The sequence below is a fragment of the Pungitius pungitius genome, chromosome 3 (genome assembly GCF_949316345.1).
Source record: "Pungitius pungitius chromosome 3, fPunPun2.1, whole genome shotgun sequence".
NCBI classification, from domain to species: Eukaryota; Metazoa; Chordata; class Actinopteri; order Perciformes; family Gasterosteidae; genus Pungitius; species Pungitius pungitius.
Window position 1 is genome coordinate 3,169,014 of NC_084902.1, and position 16,309 is coordinate 3,185,322.

Here is a 16,309-nt window from a genome sequence, read left to right on the forward strand (position 1 = left end):
TGATTAATCACACCTGAATCCTAACCATTTTTTCTTTCTGAAATGCATACTAAAGATAAATAACAGGACACAGATACATAATTATCATTATTATTATCATAATTATTATTTTTTACATAAATATATGTTATTGATATTTGATTTTTTAATTCATTCCAGAAAATAATCAAATCAATGTTATTTGATAAGTTACAGACTGATTTCCCTGCATGGCTCTAGAAGGGTCTCGAGCCTCTGCAGTTTATCCCACTCTGCTGCGAGTTTGTGCTCCTGCGATGACCAGACATGACCAGACATGTCAACCCTCCCGATGTTTCAAAGCCCCCCCCGAAAATCTCCCGGACCGACCTTTCTCCCGATTTCCACCCGAATAACAATATTGCTGCACCACCCGTCACTGGGCGCGCCGTTTCAGACCGAACAATAATAAAGGTTACACCTTGAAGTCGAGCGCGGCGATTAGAACGACTGGCGCTGCAAAGAAATCCGCTACCACCCCCATTTCAGTGTGAAATATTCCCATACCTGGGAGGATTTAGATCGCATTGGTTTCTCTTCCTCCGCATGTTTCAGAACAGCGCTGCTCTTGCTCTGCTGGGCGGAGCTTTTCTTCTTCTCTGTTCTGCTGCGCGAGAACGGGGGGGGGGGGGGGGGGGGGGGGGGAGCGGGTCTCTGGCGCAAACAATTTGCTGAACCTGACGGCCTGACATATGCCTGCAGGTGGCAGTAATGTGTTGTATAGGATGAAGTGCATTCCCTAGAAGAAGAGGTTCTTTCCGGACCTGAATAATTTGTCACACTGCGCATGCGTGAAATGCGTCAAAAAAATTGACGTAATTAACAACAAACAGCTAATTAACGCCGTTAACGCGCTATTTTTGACAGCCCTAATATATATATATATATTACATATTTATTTAATTGTTAAATTGCATGTATTTAACACATTTTAGTAAGTCAAAAGATCAATTTAGTACTATTGTATTTCACCACTAACTGACAGCAATATTGCAAATACAGACATTGGAAATAAATGTCTCACCCAGAGTGCCACAAGGAGTTACTCAACCTTGAAATACATATTCTGCATCAACAGAAAACACTCCCTCTTCCACAGTTTGACCTTGAAGCCCACAACACATCTTCATAAATTTTCTCTGATGTCTCTGAGGTGAATAATAATAACACAAGATATTTTTCTTTTAGGGCTGTTTTATCTGCTGTTTATTCAGCATAATTCACACAAACTCTTAAGAAAAATGATGAGAAAGTCTTTTCCACAGCAACTGATTAATATCTGTGTGTTTACTTCAATTTCACAAAGGTGAAACACTATAACTACAAACTATCTCCCATTTCCTGTTCAACATGTAGCAAAACCTAGGATTTGCCAGCGAAGATATACAGTGAACTCTCCTCTAAATCAAACCCAGATAAAAAAAAAAGAAAAAACATTCCTCTGAGGGAGTATTTTTAGGATAGAAATATTAAGGAATGCTATCAATCAACCCTGAACAACATCTCTCTCCTCGTCTGTAGCGAGAACATCATTAAAACTAGTTCACTGTCATTATTGTTCACAAAATCACGCATCTTTGGATGTACTGAGAAGAGTGGCTCCAACCATCCTATGTCCACAGGAAGGATGTGGTATTTATACAAAAAATAAACACAAGCTGCAGATAAGGGCACAGCAAACAGGAATGCAAAACTTTTAAAGAACCAGAAGTTGAAAAACAAAGATAAAAAAAAATAGCTGGTTGATGGGAAGGAGGATGTGGGGTTTTGCGCAATTTTAGGATCATCGAATCTGACACTGACGTGTCTCTGACACACAGTACGTCACGGGAAAGATGAGTGATTTAAATTGCAATAAAAGCTTCTCCTCTGGATTCTGCTGATAAAAGCTTTCACGTGTGGCTGAACGCTCTCCCTTTAATAACAACTCCGCTTAGTGGGAACTGCAGCCGACGGACCAACCGCTGGGAGGTCAAAGGTCGTCTGTACATCGACGAGGAGTGTTTTAAAGCGGGAAGAGCGTAAATGTCACTGAGACATGATGACAAAGTTTGGATATTTCACCCAGCACGGGAACGAGGACGTTCTCTGGAGAAATGAGTGAGTATTGTTGGGAGTGTGATGCTTTCCTGCTTATAATATTAGGAAGGAGATACAGGCACAAGATATGAAAATATGTTGTGCATTTTGTCTGGTTTTAATTGTTATTTCTAAAGAGAGGAAGTTCTCGTGAGATAAGTTTGTTATTGGAAATTCAAGGGACATTAAATCACTGCTGTTTGCCAATGTCCAAGAGGGGGAAAAAAAACATGTTTCATCTATAAAACTATATTTTTTTCAAAAGCTCAAAACATATTTTAACTATATATTTTTACACTTTTTTTTCAGCTTTTGACATTATTTTTGAAAATATTTTGCGACCTAATATTTTTGGACTGTTTACATGACATTATTTGACCAAATATTTGTTGGCTATTGTTTCCATTAAATATTTTGACCTAACTGACCTATAATTGGAATGATTTTCCAATCTAACTTCATATTTTTTTACTTTTTTTTCCATTACATTTTTCACCTTTCATTTTTGGACTTTTTTTCCCCATGACCTTTGACTTTTTATTTCCATTACATTTTTTGACACATTTTTTAAACATATTTGGGCTAGTTCCTCAAAACAGCTCTTGACCTAATATTTTTTTTCAAATCATTTTTTCACCTGATATTTTTACACCTTTATTCAAATTATTTTTTTGCCCATGAGATTTGACTGTTTTTCAAATTAACTAATTAACATTCTTCACCTTACATTTGTCATTTTTTTGTCATTATTTTAAGCTAATATAAATATTCTTTTGACTTAAATTTCCAGTACACTTTTTGATCCAATATTTTTTTTACTTTGTATTTGTATTTACATTTTTCTACACAACATATTTGGACTTTTTAAAAAAAAACATTTTTGGACCCAATATTAAAAAAAAAAAATCTATGAAATTTTAACTTAATATTTACTCACATTTATTGACCTAACTGGATTTTTTTTACATTTCTATATTTTTTGACAATTTTTTTTATTTTTATGTTTCAACCAAATATTTAAAAAAACATTTCTTTGACCTTTCATATTTTGACTTTTTATTTCAATTGCATTTTTTGACACAACTTATTAGGACTTTCTTTTCAAAACATTTTGCGAGGTAATATCTTTTAACTTTTTTTTCAAGACATTCTTTGATCTTACATTAGCACACAGGTGTAAGAGTGGATCCACCTTGGTAAAAACGGTTCCTCTTTCTGGACGAAATAAAGGCAGACAAAAGACACAGTGAGTCCAGTAAAAAAGAAAACAAAGTCTTTTATTTGTCGTCTAGAAGATCAGGCTGTTTTGGAAGGAGGTGTGGGGAAGTTATGGAGAGGTAAAAGCAGCCGATGAATAGGGCGGAGTCAAATAGACCAGAGGATGGGGCTAAAACATGGAACTCTGCAGTTATGCCAGGGCTCCCATGGGATCCCAGGCAGGAAGTACAACGGGCTCCTTTTGCATCACTTCCAGGACCTCAGTTGAGAGGTACTTCTTGTCTACCACCACCTCGTAAACGTATTCGGAGAACCAATCGTCCGTCATGATTAGGTAACCTGGAGAGAGAGAGAGAGACGGGGAAAACGACCATCAGTTGGACCCAAAATGATATATAATAACTGGAATCAAAAGACAAGAAAACTAAAACTTGGGAATCAATATAAATCAGTTCGAGCTGCTCGGTTTCCAATCTTATGTTTTCATGACTTAAATAACCTGCAAGTGGACTGATGGTATTAAGTGACTGAACTAATGTGACACACGTGTTGTACGAGGCTTAAACGAATCCAGGAACCATGGATAGAAATAGAACGGTTCCCGAGTGCCGAAGTGAAGTCTCCAGCTCCCAGGACACAATGCTCATAATATTTCTTACAGGAAGAAAATACGACCCTCGGTGGAACGTGGGGAAGATTCCCAGCACCCTACAAAGTACGAAAGTACTGCGCCTGACGATTGGAAAGCAACAAAAAATAATTCAGACAGAGAAAAGTCTCTCGAACATCCAGTAGGTGCATCTTTTTAGATGATTTGTTTGTTTTTTAAGTTCATGCTGGCCGTGTCCAGCTCTCCTAATACATCAGTGGGTCATTAGCCAGATGTGGTGATTGCACCGGGCAGACGGGTGGAGCACCCCACCCAGTTCACGCTTCCTCACCCAACACCCAAATGTTACTGTCCCCTCTTGGTCGTACTTAAGAGAAAAACTGATGTGTGTGTGTGTTCAAGATACTCGTTACATGTAAGAAAACACAGAAAAATGCATGCGTGCATTCAACAGTCCGGCTATCACCTCTGCACGCCCCCCCACCCCCCGATAAAACTAAACAATGTCCGCTTCTGTCTCCCTCAGTGTGTGTGTGTGTGTGCAGCCAAACAAGGTCAACACGAACATATCTGGGTGGTTATGACAGGCAACCTTGAACTCAGGCTGACATGTTGGGGGGGGGGATACCTTAAAGCCCTTTTTTTTTCCGGAGGAGGATGCACCCCCACCCCCACCCCCCCCCTGGTCTGAAATGATTAACTTAAGTGAAAGATGTCTCCTACTTCGTTAACAAAAGCCTCCGTGGAACCACAGCCGCTCAGATTCAGTCCGCTTACGGGAAAGCTGGATGAGAACGGGATTCCGGGGCTTAGGGTGAATTCAAATAAGCGACTCATTCCTCTACCTCCTATTTCCCGCCCCCCCCCCCCCCCCCCTTCCTTCCTTGTGTGCTCAGGGTTTGAGCGAACGAGAGCATCCCTCCTACCGCCCGAGACGACCTATCGCAGACGCCGGGGGCCACCGCGAGAAAGGGGCCGCAGCTCAAAACAATGCATCGGGGGTGGCGTGTCTGTTGTGTATGCGCGTTCTTCCAAGTACGCAAATCTTCAATGGCACGTTGCCTGGTTCTCACTGTGGAATCAGAGTGTGTGTGTGTGTGCGTGCGTGTGTGTGTGTTGATGTGAGGTTCCTGGAAGCCGCGTGTTGGGTGGCATGGCGCGGCGTGTTCGTGTGTCTGTGAATGTCGGGTGTCCTTATTTGTTTTTAGGGATGGGCTGACTGTCCTGTCTCAGAACAGATGGATGTGCTGTGGGCTAGAAAAAATAAAAAATAAAAAATGGGGAGGAGCCATCTCGCTTTGCGATTCGAGCAGCAATCCTGTCCACGGCTTTCGGGTGAATTTGGTCAAAATAAGAGAAACGAACAATAACACACACACATGTTGGAAAAGACAGGCTGGCTCATAAGTATCCAGTATTTACACATTAGGGAATAAGAACGGACGGAGAACTGCGGATTAGAAGCATAGCGTGAAGCTAATGAAGCTTCTCTTCCCCGAGGATCTGACGTGTCTACAAAGGAGCTCCTTCCGTCCGGATTAACTTCACCTGCCCCCGTTTACGACGAGGATAAAAGGACCTGTGAGCGAGTGGAGTGAGAATATCAGATTCTACCCAGCACTAGCTCCTTCCCTCCTTACGCATGCTCTCCTCTTCCTCTTCCTCCCCCCCCCCCGGATTCCCCTTCGTGAACCCAACGTCTCCGGCTCTCGTTCTCAAGAGCGAGCCGCTGTTTATGGAATAAGATACGCGTGAAATACCTTTGATTTGACCGGGGGTTTTTTTCACATGTTTTTTTTCCCCCCCCCAACAGTCACGTACGGTTTGTGGGTTTGGGAGACAAATATCGTGTGTGTGTGTGTGTGTGCGCGTGTGTGTTACCCCGACCGACCCGAAATGCTCTCCTAAAATTTGCAAGTGGAATGTGGAGCCCAGAGATGGAGAGCAGAGGCGGAGGTTTAGAGGAAGATGAGGAAACGGAAACGAGAGGATCGGGGGGGGGGGGGGGGGGGGGGGGGGAAATAACAGAGGGGCGAAGTGTGGACCACCCAGCTGCACCATGGCGTGCATCTAAATGACTCGCTGCTAAATCCGCTCACCAAGACACCTTCAGTCCAGAAACGCAAATGTTTTGCAAAGTCATTTGGAGGAATTTCGCCGTGCTGCTTTCTACCCTTCACGGATTAGCTCATTCGGGAGACGACGTTTATGCAACCCGACCGGGGGGGTGGAGCGGGGGGGGGAGCACTGAACTCACAGGACACAGCGAGGCCCTCTGTGTGTGTCTGTGTGTGTGTCTATGAAACAGGACACAGCCAATTACAAGTTCATAAAGCGGGGATACAGGCTATCCTCTCAGTCTAATCCTGCTCCTAATTCAATACGCACAAACGAGAGGAGGAGGAGGAGGAGGAGGAGGATGTGTCACGAGGCCCCCGCCGTGTGACAAAACAGAAAGAAGGACTTTAGCGCTAAAGCGTGAAGAGCATTTTGGGGACCAGGTCCGTGTGAGCGTAAACGGTGCGTCTCTCGACTCACCTTTGTTCCCGCGGTCATCGCCCCAGGAGTTCTCCACCCGCCACTTCTCGAAGCCTTCCTTCCCGTCCTGAGACACAGAGAGAGAGAGAGAGAGAGAGAGAGAGAGAGAGAGAGAGAGAGAGAGATGATACGAGTGAGCGTCTGCAGGGAGGAGAGCGCGCCGTACGCCTGGCGTGGCTTCGTGTACCTTGTCCGTGACGGCAGTGAGGATCATCGCGTGGGTCATCAGAGAGTCTCCGTAGATCAGCCGCTCCGCTTTGGAGAGGTTCTTCACCGAGACTCCGAACACGAGCTCGTGGTTGAACCTGGTCGGTGGAAAAGGTTCAGGGGAGAGCGGCGCGCTGAATATTCGAAACCTCAAGCGAATGCCACTGCATTCCCGGCCATTCGAAAGTAATTATGAAACTAAAGCCACGTTAGTCGCGCTAAATGCATTCCTTCTAATATCTGGGTCGAGTGAGCAGATGACTGGATTCCTAATCGCCGCAAATCACATTTGCAGCTCATATTGTGTGACCGAATGAACAAAACGACACCTTTCCCCTGAACCTCTGCACTCACACGTTCATGTCGTTAATGCCCAGCTTGCCGTGAAAATGCTTCCCGACGTCACAGCCAAACCACACCGCCTTGGAGAGAGAGAGAGAGAGAGAGAGAGAGAAGCCGTTTGAGCATCGGAGGAGGCTAACACACACACACCGCGCACACACACACACACGCACACACGCACCTCCCCCTCCTTGATGGAGTCGGCCGCGGCCTTCTTGAGCAGCTCGATGGGCTGGTTGTTGTAGAGCGTGGTGCGGCCGGCCACCATGTTACCCAGGAACTCCACGCTGTACAGCTTCCCGTAAGGGTTCTGGGGTCGGGGGTCGTTCACCAGGCAGACCTGGGGGAGAGTGAGGTAAGGAGGGGGGGGGGGGGGGGGGGGGGGGGGTCAGACACAGAGAGTGATTTTGGCCGCCGGGATGCTGTGCCGTGCAGGAGGGGGGGGGGGGGGGGGGGGTTACATACTTTGTCCTGGATGTTGTACAGAGGCTTGACGTGCTCCCGGTAGAAGTCCTGGGGGGCGAGGGGTCCCATGCGATGGAAGTTCTTGTCCTTGTCCCGGTACTCCCAGCTGATGGTGTCGGGGGGGCTGCCTAGACACACGCTGGCCACCCGGAACACCTGCACAGCACACACAGTCAGCACAGAACTCCGGACAATCTGATCAGGGCTCAGCTCGTATCTCTAATAAATCCCCCCCCCCCCCCCCCCCCCCCAAACCCCCAAAATGCTTCAATTACTCAAGGACTTGCGCTGCTGTCGGGAGACTTTTCACAAACAGCACGGGGTCATTCATTCATTATCAAATGCTCATTTGGTGTGTAACGTTTTTCTTTATAACAGTGTATAATAACAAGTGTATATAACAAAAATGTGTTGCTGAGGTTAAACCCATGTCTGAAATCCCCCTACATTCCCTCCTTCCTGTTTTTCCCTCCCTTCCATCTCCTTCACCCCCCCTCCTCCCACCACGTGTGTCTCCCTGCGGCGCTGGGGTTCAGGCTGAGTTCCTGTGGGCTAAGAAGGGTTGTTTGGACTGGGCCGTCTGTCAATCTGGCCCTTCTAACCTCAGATATAGTAATCTCAGGAATTTCGCCTTTTTCCCTCTTCTCCACGATGAATCACAGACCCTACTGTGGGTCTCACAAACGATATTTTCATTGACTTCTACTACTGTTCTTTCATTTGAATACGAAGGGAGCATTATATTGTTTTTGGCTCGGCCTGCAGAAATGGCCCCATGGCAGCAGTTTCCAATGCTTCAACACGTATTAAATACCCCTCCGTGCAGATGACATTCTTGCTGCCCCGGTGAGTGGACACTGACCCCCCCCGTCACCCCCCAGAGCACACCCGGGCACGAGACTCACACGCAGAAACGCAGGCCCCCGGCTTCCACAAACAAACAATCTCCCTCGTCTTCACAGAAAAGCGTAAAGTCAAAAAAAGTACAGACGCTCAGAAAAATACACACACGCAACAGAGTCAACAGAGGCATCTGGCCTCGTACCCCCCCCCCCGGCCCACCTCCTCGCCCCCTCCCCGTTTTCCTCCTAATTCACCTACTTTGTTTAGACTGCCCTGTGGGGAAGACGACGCGCCACGGTAACGCTTTCCCAAGAACACCTTTGAACCTTCCTCCTCCTCACTCGCCCCGGCTCTACCAGCCTTCACCAACCTGAGCCCGCCGCCGCATTACAACACCTACACCAGTGTCCCCCCCCCCCCCCCCCTCGTTGACCGATCGAATTGGGTCGCGGCTCGTCATTAAGGGGTTGAGGTGGGTCCCGGAGCCAGACAAGTTGAGAACCACTGACCTAAACCACAGGTACGGTTGAGGTGAGAAAGAGAGAGAGCAGAGATGAAGGGGGGAGGGCTGATGAAACAGAAAAAGAACCAAAGTACCTGACCTCAGCCACACTTAATCTCTCACATATTGAGTGTATTACATCGTTCATACGTGCTGAGATTACTATAAATCACTCTAATTACACACACACACACACACACACACACACACACACACACACACACACACACACACACACACACACACACACACACACACACACACACACACACACACACACACACACACACACACACACACACGCACCAGCAGTGTAACAAACAACACTGATCAAACCCTCAAATCGGCCAATGAGTCATTGTTGCATTTTCAACACAGAAATCACAAATGATCTGAGACTCGGGGTTCCGGCGTTGCTCATTAGCATCGGGCCGCGTTTCGGAGAGCAGAACCAAAAGGACGTGTCACTCAAACTGCTCAAACCAGCTGTCGGGAGAGTTTTTTTCTGGACCTCGAGCCTATAAATCAATCCGCATCAGGGCTAACGGAGCTAATGTTAGCATTAGCACTAGGCAGGCCAACGCCAAAGGACCAGAATGTATAGGTAAGCCGGGGGGAGGCCCAGTTTTGTCCTTCCGTCTCTCCTGGACCCGATGTTAGACGACATCCTTCACAGAGAAACGTGATCGGATTTAGAAATTAAATCAAACGCACATTGGATCAAACGCATTTTGCCCGTGAAATGAGATGCAGCCAAATTACCGTGTGGTCGAAATAATTTTAACACAACATAATTGTCTGACGCAAAGTCCTCGACCAGTTCAAGCCAAATGAGTAAAATGTGTGCGTCTTTGTTACTCTCATGCACGACCCGTCTAGAAGCTGGACGTGTGAGTGTAAGCAAATGACACCATGCAAACAGTTTGGATAGAAATGAGCGAGGTTTTGATTACACGTTGCATGTTTGGTAAACGTGGAACACATGTGGCCGGTGTTGCACTCCAACAACAGCGGCTCCTCGCGGGCGGCCCCTAGCGACGGCCCCTAGCGACGGCCCCTAGCGGGCGGCCCCTAGCGGGCGGCCCCTAGCGGCTTTCTGAAACGCCCGCCTTCCGAGCCACTCCCTCAAGAGCCGAGCGCACGAGTCACACGTGCTTTTCCATGACGCAATGGAAGGGCTGCGATTGTGGCGTGAGAAAAAACATCTGCGTGTGTGCGTGTGTGTGTGCGTGCGTGTGTGTGTGTGTTGCCTACTTGTCGATGTAGTGAGAGTAGAGGAGCAGGGATACACAGCAGGTTCAGCGTGAAAGAGAAAGACTGTGAAACCTCCTCCCCGCCCCGCTGATGGATGCTTTGGTCCTAAACAGCTTCTTTATTGAGACCAACGGGCCATGATTTGGTGGTGTAGCTGCATTTTAAAACGTGTTAAGTTGCTTCTAAAAGGAGGTTTTTGGATAAACATGCCGGACCGCTGCAAACAAAAATAATGAGATGCTTGACACACAAAAAAAAAGACCCATTTAAACTCAAGCGCACCCTGGGTACAGTAAGTGGAAGCAGAGCCGCTGACCCCTGGTTGCCTGTCAGGTAAGTGTGTGTGTGTGTGTGTGTGGGGCCGGAGTGATGAAGACCAGCGCGGAATCAGAGGCGCCACGTAGGGAGCGTGCACAGCATCCCCTGCACACACGCCCAAGTAGGACCGACAACAGAAACACACAACATCAAAGAGAACAGGTCGAGAAAACGCGCCCGAAACTCACCACGTAAGCCCCCCCCCCCAACACACACACACAAACATAGTTAGACCTAAACGTCCTGTGCTGTGACACAAATAGTGGAGCGGCTATCGGATGCACCACCTGATGCCGCCGTAATTATCTGCCCGGTCCGATGAGATGTCTTTGACCAGATGTTTATGACCAGATGTTTATGACGTCGTCTCTGATTTACAGAGCTAACGTTTGAGCGGCGGCAAACGCCACACCAGAGGAACTCGTCACGCCAGCTTACAGCCGCTGTAAATACAGAACGAGGTCATTCCAGAACAATTCCCATTTATTCATTTCACCCCGTTAAAAGGGTTTCCATCCACCAGTGAATTCGATGTCTTTTGGACATTTCAAGTACACACCAGTGCACTCTGGAACGACCTAAACTGAATCATGCAACAAGCACATGTTCAGCAGATAAAAGCTACGGGATATTTCTTATGTTGAAAATGGCTAATTTTGTCTTATTGAATTTGAAGAAGCAGGAGAGTTCACCTCAATACATTATTTTCATTTTAAAATAATAGTGCAAGCATTTAAACACAGAGTATGTTCAGTATCACAGTACTAAAACGTGTGGAGGGGTCATAAGCGACATTTGAACCATCTGGTGCAACTGTGAGGCTTCCTACAGATGAAGGGTGACACCTGTCACTTCATATATCGACTTTGACCTCTTCTTAGCTCCTTTTAAAAATAAGGAAACGCTGAGAAACAGTTTATTTATATTAGATCTATTAGTTAAAAAGGAGACAAAACATGGAAAGGTTAAAAAAAAGGGAGGGTTTCATTTGAGGTTTAACTCTTTGTGCGGAGGGGGTTGTTAATCTTTAGCGCGCCGCTGGTCAAATGTACGTCAGACGGGACGGCTCGGCTGCCTCTACGTCAGACCGCTCGTCCGCCGCCATCGTCTCCTCCATCGCCGCCTCCTCCTCCATCGCCAAGCTACGTTTCACAGAGCCAACCGCTTCCAGGTGGACAAACAAACACGACCCCGCCGTGCACTGGGAGCAGTGTTCACTGTTGCACAACATACAGTATGTCTGTGTGTGTGTGTGTGTGTGTGTGGTCATCCAAAGAGGCGATGTGAGATACAGGCGACTGTTTAAACAAACGACCAGTCAGCAGCACAATGCAACAAAACAGCTGACAACACAGGCTGCATCACCAGAGCTCTGTTCCGTGTGCTGCCGGCTCAATGGGAGGCTGATTGACTGGCTGCTCACAGGTTGACTGACACACACACACACACACACACACACACAGACACACACGCACAAACACACCGCTTACAACAGATCTTTTTGACCTTTAATTTTTGCCCAGGAGGGGAATTTTTGTCTTCTCTGTGACGGACTGTTCCATAAACAAGATGGCTATCTCTTAAACTCGGTGACATCCGAGTGTGTGTGTCCAGAAATTAAAACGTCATTAAATCCTTTCCGATGGCACTTTTACAAACTGACACTGTGTAAATAATTGATTGTTAAAGCTCCTTGTTTGGAGCCTATCGGATGTCAGTGTTGAACAAAGCATTACTGGAGAACTAGTCGGGGCAAATCTCTTCAAAATTAACGAGCGTAAACCCCCCGGGTGAAGGAGCCACTCACACTCACTCATTTAAAGAGTGAGTGTGAGTGGCTCCTTTAACAATTAAACAGCCCCCTCTTCTGGTTCAGTTGGAACAACGCATTATAACGCAGTAGAGCAGCTCTGCCTTGACTTCTGTCTGAGGCACGTTTTTTTTATTCTTTATCTCTTACCACAGATGAGGTCAGAGTTAAGGGTGACGTTGCACTAGACATTTACTCTAACAGTGCTACAATGTTGCTTGTTTGGTTGAAATTGTCGCGCTATTGTTTTGTTAATTGAACATTATTTGTGTTTCGTACAAATGCGTCTGTCCTTCAGTATTTATCGTTATGTATTCTATTCTGCTGATCCAGAGTCTGAATGCTTCCCGCGTGCTGCGTCGCTCTCACCTCCTCGATCATGCCGTCCATGGCCTCGGACAGTTCAGCTTTCGTGGCGTCGCTGGCGACCATGTTCCTCAGTCTGAGGCAGTATTCTCTCAGCTGTAACACACGGCGAGACGGGACGGGGTCAGCGCTGGGAGGGGTGAGGCTGAGGGGTGTCGGGGGGGGGGGAGAAGGTCTCTACACACCTTATGGTTGAGGATGTCGTTCATTCTGCGTGAGGCCTCCGAGCTGTGCGACTCTGGGAAGCACTTCTTTGGAATCACGCCGTACTTCTCTGACGGAGGGACACCACAAACAAAACACATACTCGTCATGCGGTCTGGTGAACGGCGAGCGCCGCTCGGGGGGGGCGCGTGCGACCGCGGCGACCGTGCGCGTCCGGGGACGAACCGATGAGGTTGACCAGCATGTCCCACTGTCCTCCGTCGTTGGTGGGGTTGGAGAGCAGGAACTGGACCAGGCGTCCGTCCACGGGCTCCTTCCTCTGTGCCGTCTCCAGACAGGCCTGCAGGAAGTAGTAGCAGCGCTCGACCTGTGGAAAGAAGAAACGAGACCTTTCAGTGGCGGGTTTTTACCAGCAGACCAAAAGAAGATATGAAACAGTGTCAATTATTAGATACAGCAGAAGACTTTTCCTCGTTACGACCCCTAACTAGGACAGTTATCTGATGTGTGTGTGTGTGTGTGTGTGTTTCTACATCTTACCTTGTCCCAGAAAAAAAGATAGGACTGACTAAACTCAAACTCCTCTATGTTAAATTTCTTCATGAAGGGAAGTCGCATGACGTTGAGGCACGAGAAGATCCAACATCTCCCTGTGAATGTGGAGAAGACGTAGAAAGACAGAAATAAGTCCCGAGTGTCCCGAGTTTGTTCGGGTATCGTCAGCTCACACTTTATGTGGTCAACCGTTTAATGGACTCCGTCACTGAACCACAGGGGTGTGCCTAAAAGATATTCAATTTAATGGCTTAATAGTAACTGCATAACTACTATGTTATCATTGAGAGGGTGCAAACAACGCATAGAATGTCTAAAATCTATAGATCAATAGTCATAAACTAACACCACATCATTTATTGAACAGTGCAACAGTCTGCTCTAAAGATATGCTCATGTCTCAGTGCGATCCTTGTGACCACATAGCAATACTTCATTCAGATCATTGTGGCTTTATGAGGGACTTTCAAAACGCTAATGCAATCAAGAAAGCAACTGTAAAATTGATGATCCGTCTTGCAAATGAAGTCCATGCAAGTACAGTGCAAAATCTACTACAAAACAACTATTCACCATATCAATAGTTAGAGCGAGCACTTCCATCCTTTGTGACGGATAATTGCAGTACATTCATTATCCAACGTGGGCAAAAATAGCGGATATGTGTGCTACCGCTCAGGCATCCGTGTGTGACGACAAAAGAGCTACACCCACATGTGGAGGTCTTTCCTCATCTTGTGAATGTTGCCTGTTCTACAACAGGTCCTACCTGAGTTTTTCTGGTTGGTGACGGGCTTGCCCTCTGTGGGGATAGAGTGCTGGAAGATGTGCACGGTGTCCTGGACAGTCTGCCGGTGCAGACAAACCTCCAGCGGGTCGATGCAGGTGGACACGTTCTGGGCCAACAGGTAGCGCGGCTCGGCCCGCAGCCGCTTAAGGAAGGAGGACACCTTCTCCTGACTCAGACCTGATGAAGACAGAAGGAAGACAAGTACAAATGATGAAGGCGGGAAGCAGAAATAGAACTTGAACCAGGAAGACATTCGCAGCCAGACACGAGGAGGAATTCGCTGCTGTGCACTTTTAGGCGGATGCACTTCCTTCCTTGCCATCTGATTTATGAGCACTCACCTACTCAGATGTCCAAATAATGCCTGGAAACACATTAGATCGATAGTCATAAACTAACAGCGTGGCATTTATTGAATATTGCTTGAATATAAAACTGTCTTCTCCATGACTTTCTCCTCACCCTCCCCATCCATACAGATAATAGTCTATTAGGGATATTGAGCACAATCACGATCAGAGCTATGATAAAGAGTGAAGGCCAAGCCGAAAGGAGGTAATCAAGGATGCTTTCTGGTAGCGCTATAAGCGTCCCTGTAGGGCGATATGGGCGATAAAGGCTACAGCTCGCTGGTACCGCTCGCCCGGCTCCAGCTGGGTGGACGAACACACTGCAGAGCGCCTGTAGGTAACCGCGGCGCAATTAAAAACACAAGAGCGGGACATTGCCAAGTCATGCACGCTGCCTGGAGTTTGACCCCCACCCCACCCCTTATTCCCCCTTCGACGCGGACCGCCCCGGATTACCACGGTGTCAAACTGCATTAAACGTCACGCCCGTATCGTCGTAGGAATAAGCACAACCGGGCCTTAGGCGGGGAATATTTGGAGCGCGGGCCTGCATGGGGTCCTGTGTCAACAGGACAATGTTTTTCTTGTGGTGCAACAGCTGAATGTTTCTGACAGTGATGAGGAGAGATGGGGGGGGGGGAAGAGGGAGATAAGGGAGGCCACAAAATGAGACTAATCGGGCCAAACAGCATTCTGCACAAATGCAGCCCGTGGACAGGTGTGTGAGTGAAAGAATTGTGTAATCCAACAGCTGGAGGCACGAGTAGGGCACGTTTTATACGTGCAGGTGTGATTAAAAGGTGAAGCTGGGTAGGAAGTCACCTTAGCGGAAGACCCAAAGTCCAACGTCACTATTAAAACATGGTTCCATTCACACTTCATAGCTCGACGGAAAAGAACAAAATAACGACCTGAAGAAAGCCAAACCCTTTGACCAACAGTTAATAAGTGTTGAAACGAAACCTGAGGTTAGGGTACTTGAGGTCGACACGATCCAGCCCTCATTACACGGCATGTTGCAAGAGGAGAGGGGGGGGGGGGGGTAATTCGGGTCAAACTCCCTCCCACGACCGTGTGTAACGAATCATTCCCGACAAAAAACACAACTTTATTGTTATCGTTAAAAAAAAAAACACAGCTTCTGGCTTTTCTAATCCCATTCTCGAATGGCTAGCTACACGCACCAACACGCCCTGCTCCTCGAGCTCCCCTCCTCCCCCCCCCCCCCCCCCCCCGGGCTGAAAACCCGCGGGGTCCCGGCGTGTGCACGGTGCGTGTCTCCAGTTCGGACGCCGGTGACCCGGCGCGCTTGGCAGCGGATCGCGCACGACACCGAACCGCACGCGAGCAGCTGAACGACGGCTAAGTCATGCTAGCGGGCGGGCGTGCTAACCAATGCTAACGTAGCCTGTTAGCTGTCATCTTTCTTTGGGCTCGCTGTCAAAGGCGGACCGAGCTTACCGCCCCCGGGCACTGGCACGGGAGAAAGGAGCACTCAACATACCGGTTTCCATGTTTGCGCAGAGGTTGAGGAGCGTTGTCTGTTTTCCTGGAAAGTCACCGGCTTCTTTGTTTATCTCATTCACCGACGGACAGCCAGCGTGATCACGGGGTGCGCTCGTTTGTGTGCTCGTCGGTGCACACGCGGGCCAGCGGTGTCTTCGACGTGGCGGCTGGGCGGGGTTAGCGCCTGGAGCGGGCGTGCTGCGCCGCGACAGAGGCTAGTTTAATGATGAGCGACATTTAAGGACATTGGAAACGTTTAACGTACACTTTTAATGCAGAATTTCACAAAAAGCATTGAACACAACAGTAGGCCACACATACAACAAAGGAAAATCATCACAATAAAACACCTTGTTTCAAGTCCATAACCCAT

General features: G+C 47.6%; 1 protein-coding gene across 1 annotated transcript; it reads right to left on the reverse strand.

Annotated features, from left to right (window-relative positions):
* Positions 1-3,353: 3,353 nt before the first annotated feature.
* On the reverse strand, positions 3,354-16,088 carry blmh (bleomycin hydrolase). The gene is made up of 12 exons (XM_037472103.2): positions 15,935-16,088; positions 14,060-14,257; positions 13,276-13,385; positions 12,961-13,102; positions 12,756-12,844; positions 12,574-12,666; positions 7,478-7,633; positions 7,194-7,352; positions 7,025-7,092; positions 6,651-6,768; positions 6,464-6,530; positions 3,354-3,654 (listed from the first exon to the last, which is right to left on the reverse strand). The coding sequence occupies exons 1-12, from the start codon at positions 15,942-15,944 to the stop codon at positions 3,506-3,508; spliced, it is 1,359 nt and encodes a 452-aa protein (XP_037328000.1). The 5' UTR covers positions 15,945-16,088; the 3' UTR covers positions 3,354-3,505.
* Between the last annotated feature and the right edge of the window lie 221 nt (positions 16,089-16,309).

What these genes read in the sequence shown, in the direction of transcription:
- blmh (XM_037472103.2), bottom strand. An exon ending in ACGACATCCTCAACCATAAG is followed by an intron (nt 12,667 to 12,755) that starts GTGTGTAGAGAC and finishes CGTGTGTTACAG; the next exon opens with CTGAGAGAATACTGCCTCAG. An exon ending in TGGACGGCATGATCGAGGAG is followed by an intron (nt 7,634 to 12,573) that starts GTGAGAGCGACG and finishes TGTGCTGTGCAG; the next exon opens with GTGTTCCGGGTGGCCAGCGT.